This window comes from Diadema antillarum, unplaced genomic scaffold (genome assembly GCF_040938485.1).
Source record: "Diadema antillarum isolate AM-2024a unplaced genomic scaffold, OU_Dant_1.0 seq00002102_RagTag, whole genome shotgun sequence".
In the NCBI taxonomy this organism is placed as follows: domain Eukaryota; kingdom Metazoa; phylum Echinodermata; class Echinoidea; order Diadematoida; family Diadematidae; genus Diadema; species Diadema antillarum.
The window spans coordinates 47,727-54,410 of record NW_027272745.1 but is presented as its reverse complement, the minus strand read 5'-3'; the positions used below and the strand labels follow the sequence as shown (position 1 = coordinate 54,410).

Here is a 6,684-nt window from a genome sequence, read left to right as displayed (position 1 = left end):
TGCCAAAATTTTATCATCAGTTCTTGTGTCATTCTCAATCTTTCCTGCAAGTTTCATCCAAATCCGTTTGCAACTTTTTGAGTTATTTTGCACATGGACAATCAAACAAACAAACGGTCACGAAAGCATAACCTCCTCCCTTGGCGGAGGTAATAATCATCTGTCATCAGCTCCATCTGCTGTTGATACCAGTAACCTTTGTATGAAATTTCAGTGGGTTTTGTGGTCAGTAGCCTCTTGATGTGTGTAGCCCAGTAAGTGTCCCTTTATTCTAGAGTTTTGATTACAAGCCTGTGAATTTGAAGTGCAGTGCTATGTTTTCCAATGTCCGAAACCACAAACACACCTTGCTTGTTTAAACCTCTGATATTTATTTGTTTTTATTCATTATTCCATCGGTCATTGGTAGTTTGTTGTCCATGTCAACCCTCGCTCACCTCTTACTGACAGAATTCGGAGATGGGGTGTGTGTGTGGGGGGGGGGGTCTTTTGGTCATGTGAGACTCCTGCTTGGGACATAAACAAGCAAGAGGTGTATGTGTATTCAGTGCTCTCATTAACCTCTTGCACCTTGTTTTCTTAACTTGCAAGATATGCAAGTTAAGATATGCAAGTCTTAGGTTGACAAGCATCTATGACAATGCAAAGTTAGTCAACTGCTAGAGCATTCACACTGTCCTTATTTTGAGCTTGCAGCCCTTATGTTCCTATAGGCTCCACTTTCATCAAAATACGCCAAGTTTCAAGCTAGCTTGAAGTTTAGCGGGCTCAGCATGAACCTATTACCAGTGTGACCAAAGAGGTGTTTTTATACCTCCATGGTGTGACCCAGCTATAGCTCTTCCCTTTAGATACCTGCCCTTCCCACCAGATTCCCCCTGGGACTGCCTCAGGTCTTCCAGAGAAAGATAAGTATCTTCTTAAGCTGCCAGTGTGTATTGACACTGACACCTCACATCAGATGCCCTCCTCTAGCTGAAATAGCAGACACCTACTGATAAACATCTCGGGTCAGAGATGCTCTCAACGTAAATCTCCCTCATCCCTCATCTTGTCATCCTCCTCCTCCTCCATCTCCTCCTCCTCTATCTCTCTGGGGTTTCAGACTGATAGAAAAGAACTCGTTTGTAGAGCCTAATTACATATTCTAATACATGCTTAACAATGTTTGAAAGTTACAGAGTGTTCAGACAAGGCAATGACTTGATTCAAATTTATACTGACAGCTAATGGCACAAACTCCATAGCCTGTATCGGATACAATGTACTCAAATATGCATAGACCTCTTGATACACTTACACTGTACATGCAATAGTATTTACACTGTGTGCACCCTTAACTCTGTTATCGACAACACTATTGAAAGCAAAGTTCCATGCAATCATGTTTAAGTAGTCGGACCCTCAGACTGTAATTGGGCCCAGAATTGAGCAAAACTTGATTAGAAAACACCTTCAGACCATGATCGACTAAGTATGGCACAAGATCTGTGTTTTGGAGAAAGGTGACTCAACTTGGTTTTCAAAGTGATGAAGTACTGAAATGATTTCTGAATGTGTGTAGTTTTTTTTTTACTACAAAGAAGTGTGAAACCCTTCTCTTTCTATCTCTTTCTCTCTCTGTCATGATCTATGGTAGCTTTTGTGAGATTCGATGCCTTGTTTCGCATGAGATATCGTCTTTTTTGACCTATCATAGTTTTTTCCCCCCATGGCATTGATTGCATGATATGGGCTAAGCCAGATCCTGTTGATGGCATTTTAAAGTGGATTTTGGTGTCACATGTCAGTGTAGTAGAAGCATAGCGAGAGTAGGGTTAGAATGTTTCCTGCATTGATGTAAAATATCTACAGAGAGCTTTTAGGAAGAGGCCTTTCTGCAAAAGTGTATACAACTGTAGATCTTAAGTGAGGGATATATTCAAGGGAGTGAGGGGGTGATAATCTTTCACTCGATAATTGTTAAATATAAGTGAGATACGCTCTGGTGGTGACAGGAGCCCTCAGGGTTGAGATCATGAACAGCTGCCTATAATTCATGGGATAAAGAATGACAGATTATTAACTCCGGGAACAGAATTCCTGTTCAGGTCACAAAAAACCTAATGCAGACTGAGGCGTTACAGAATCAGACGCTGGCTGAAATCAAGAATACTGTAAACTTTAAGCCAACAATGTGATGATGTGCAAAATGAGATAGGATGGTATTTGCTATGCTCACTGTTTTCCTGATGCTGTGTCAAACATTTTCTGAGAAGCATATGAAATCCTTTTCTTCCCCAGATTACATGTATCTTTGCCTGGTAACCCAATGCTTGACATGAGAACATTTGAAGATAACACGTGTACCAGCGATGGAATATCAGCGGGACAGTTACCATGTGAATTAATGCTCTTTTTTTATACTCAATAGATACCCCAATTTTCTTTGTCCTTTTTTTTTTCCAATCTTGGTCAACTCACAGTTGTAGGTGACCCGGTGGAGGAGGATGATGTACATCTTATTTTGGAATACAAGACAGGAGAAAAATTTGGCAGATATACCTCACCAAGAGCGAACAGGTAACCAGCTTTGAAGAGATAGGAGTGTGATACATTCTATCTACTGCATCCCTAGGTTTTCTGAAAGTCCTTGACACACATGGTACGTCTAGGCAACTTTCGTTTTAAGGGAAATTCTGCACTTACATGTATCGCTTTGAAAATGGGAGTATATTAAGTCAAACAGAATAGTGAAAGTTTTGTTAAAATCAGATGAAGTTGCAGAATTCTAAAATTTAACATATTTTCACAAAACAATGCTATCAGTTATTACAATCACATGGCCTCACAGGCAGCACTCCAGGGCCCCGTTTCATAAAAGATGTTTGGATGTCAACTCTTGCTGGAATGACAACTTCCTATAGCAACAGCCAATCAGGAAGCTCCATTCATGACATTACCATGACAATTGACATTCCAGCAAGACTTGTTATCATATCAACTTTTTTATGAAATGGGGCCCAGTTCTGTTGTATACAAACCAGTATCTCTGGAAATAATTCGTTCAGTGTCATATAAGTCCTGTATTGTACAAATTCTTCATTGCTGAGTCATTCCACTTTTTTCTGGAACAATTTTGTAAGAAACATTTAAATGCTCCTTCTAGAATTCCTGTAAAAACATGAGATTTAATAAAGATGTTTGTGCTAGCCAATGTGAACATGGTTATGAGGAGGCCATGTCATCATAAATGCAATTAATTTGTAGGTATGAATACATTGCTTATTTTGTGGCCAACTGTAATGAATCACTCACTATTCTCTTATGTCTGATTTTCTCTAAATTTGTTAAAGTAGGCCAGAACTTGCAGTGGAATTTGCTAAAAGATGCTAATCACAAACTCACGATTTGATGTCACACCTAATCAACACATTGTCATGTTAGAAAACAGATGTGTGCAATACCTATGTTCCTTCGAGATTTGGGCTAATTTCTGCATTTTCAAGAAGAAATGTTGAGTATTCGGAAGACCACACTTTCTGTTTTTCTGCCATGGCACAACTGTGCTATCCTCATAACAGTTGACTCAGTTCACCCACCTTTGACGGATATCTTGTTGCTGTGCTTATTATAAATGTTCAACCCTGATTTATGCCTGTTGTGAATATAAACATGTACAGCATCATAAATTGTGACCCTGGATGTTCAGAGTACACAATTATGAATCTCATAAATCACTGATGCACTGATGAAGTTTGTTTCCTAGGGCAACTGCTGCCATGTTTCTTGCCCTTGTTTTCTTTTTATTATTCCCATTTCTCCCCCAAAACTGTCTTTTAGGTTCATCATACACAGTGATGTGTATAATCCTTTCTTGGAAGGACTTGAAGAATTCCAAGAAGAACTACTGAAATTTAACCCAAAAGCTGTGGTACTTGGTGGTCTGCAAATGATGGACAACTTTCCTTTCAAAAAAGGTACATATTTTTCTCTTCCAGGTTTCTGTTCTTGTCAATTCAGCATGAGCACCAAATCAGATCATAGTTATGTGCTACTATGAACTTTATAAAGAAGCAACTATAAAATTGTGACATATTTTTCTTTTTAGTTGTTAATTTTATGTCTGTCTGAAGCACAGGGGAAGTGCTGTAATCATTTTATTCATCTAGGTCAGGTAAACACGATTAAGACAATTCTATGGTGCTGTTGACCAAGAGAGCATAGTGTATGAATTTAGTGGGATTTAATGTTTAGTAGGGTTAGGCTGCGTTCACATAGAAGTATTCGGTATTCGCTATTCGCTATTCTGTATTCGGGCACCGAATACACCGCCGCCCGCACCGTCAACTCACCATCCCATGCAGTGAGGATTTCTTCCTCCTACATCCCAGCAAATCTTATTAACAATTTCTAAACTGCATCAGAATGTCAGTCTACATGCTTATTTTTGCTAAAGGGCAAATCCAGACCCAAAGTGTCATTATTTCATAAACGAGAGACGGTATACGCTGCAAGAAAATCGAACAAGCTCAATTCCCATTTTGCTATACTTTTCGCAGCTATTCGTACTTTCGAATAGTGCCCTCTTATGTGAACCGGTGTGAGAAAATCCTATCGTTCGATTCAAGCTATTCGCGTGCCCTCGAAAAACGAGCCCGAATACCCGAATAGTATACTTCTATGTGAACGCAGCCTTATGGGAATGAAACAAAGTGGTGAATGTACTGTTGACCTTGTGTGCACTGTAACTGTTCCATCACCTTAGCCCTTTACCCAGCATGCACCTCTTGTTTCAAACCTCCAGGTGAACGACCAGAGAGGCTTCAACTCCTGCAGGACATGCTGCGAAGCCTCCCAGCTACAACCCCAGTCCACCTGGAGCTAGCCTCCTTTGCTGAGGAGGAGATGATGCAGGAGCTGCTGGAATACATCTTCCTTTACTCCGACTCTCTTGGGATGAATGAGCAGGAGTTACCCAACCTTTTCAGCCTCCTGAATTATGGAAACATGAGCCTCGTCTCGGACCCCTACCCTCGTGTTGCCACCGTCCTGGACCAGATGCGCTCCGTCTATAGCACCCTCAAGGGGTTCCCTCGCACCCCTGGCCAGCGCCCCATCACCCGCATTCACGTTCACACGCTAGCCTTTCAGGCCATCCTCACTGTGGATGGGTCCATCTGGCGCAACACTATGTCGGCTGCTGCGAAGGCGTCATTGACCGCACACCGCCACGTCTGTGCCTCATCGGAAGTGGACATGGCCCGCTCGCGAATCATCATGGACGACTCCTTTTCCGTATCGAGGGAACAGGGCAGCCGCAAAATTCCGTTTCAAGAGGATCGGCCCGTTTCGTGTTGGAAGGAGGAAGACTATGAAATTTGTGTGGCCCCCGTCCTGGTGTGCACCAAGGTGTATCGAACTGCAGGGGGTGGGGACAATATTTCAGCAGCTGGCCTGTCTGTGCAGATTTAGGGGACTTGAGCAATAACATCTCAGCAGATGTGAACTCTCTATTCAGATTGAGGTATTTTTGTGAATAAGATATAATACTTGACATCTAATTTTCAACATTATTGTGCCATATTTTATGTTTGATCACTGATCTGTTGACTGTCATCTGCAATCATTGCACTCAAATTTCTATATAATTGTGATTCTTTACTCTGTGCAGAAATCAAGACATTGCAATATTGTGTGCTATGGCCGCTATACATACAGTGCCTGCCTTATTGCACTCGCTCAGCATTGCTTTCTTTCCGCTCTCAGTGCATTATAGTTACAAGTTTCAAAATGAGAATTTTGGAGTTCTCTGTTCAATTTCCTGTGAGAAAGAAATAGGAAATCCTACTAGGACTGTTTCCTAGTAAGTTGTTTGATATGTAATAACTGAGACTGGGAAGTGACAGTACGATGTTTCATGTAGTTTTCATCAAATTGTGTTAAAATTTGCGCCAGCTCCTTTCTATCGCTGCCTTACATTCTCTGACAGTTAGTAATATATGTCATGATAGATTAAGATCATGTTAAGATGATCAATAACAGTGCAGTAAATTCATTGCAAGTGAAATTTTTCCATTTTCATACAGACAACTCTTTGTAGAATTCATTCATCTTGAAAGTTGTTATTTTGTCGTACTATCATATTTCATTTGACTCTAATCACCATGTAAATTTGTAACTGCTTCACCCTTCAACCAACTGGACAGTCTCCTTGATAATTCAAGCAAATTCTGTGTAGTACACCTGAATGGATTTTCATATATTCGTTGACTAATATGTATTTTGATAATGACTTGTGGAGAAAAAAACAACGACAACAACATACTGTGTGCATCACCTTGTGTACTGCATCTCCTCTTTAAATGGAAAGAAAGTCTGTATTTTTACTTAAACATTTTTTCTCCCCATCACAATCTTACTTGTGAAATTGATGTGGAAAATAGTGGGTTTGATGGCTCTGCCTGTAGGGTGAGTGATATGTGAGTGACTGAAAGTGGAGATGTCTTCACTCATTTTTAGGAGAGTAATGAATTCAGGTTTGCGGAAGACAAATTTGTTGCTCATGTTTGTAGGTATACTTTTTTTCTATCTCTTCCATCATGTGACCAATGTACTTAACATTCCTTGTTTCTCTAGGAACCAAATTCTCTTCTTTTTGTCATTTTGATTGTTTCTGTCTTGTCTCTATATTGTATCTTATAA

General features: G+C 40.3%; 1 protein-coding gene across 1 annotated transcript; it reads left to right on the top strand.

The window, feature by feature from the left end:
• Positions 1-2,413: 2,413 nt before the first annotated feature.
• On the top strand, positions 2,414-5,697 carry LOC139713940 (ADP-dependent glucokinase-like; the record flags this gene model as incomplete). Its single annotated transcript, XM_071625658.1, has 3 exons — positions 2,414-2,562; positions 3,823-3,959; positions 4,787-5,697. Coding segments are annotated over 3 exons (954 nt in total), but the record flags the coding sequence as incomplete, so codon positions are not given.
• Between the last annotated feature and the right edge of the window lie 987 nt (positions 5,698-6,684).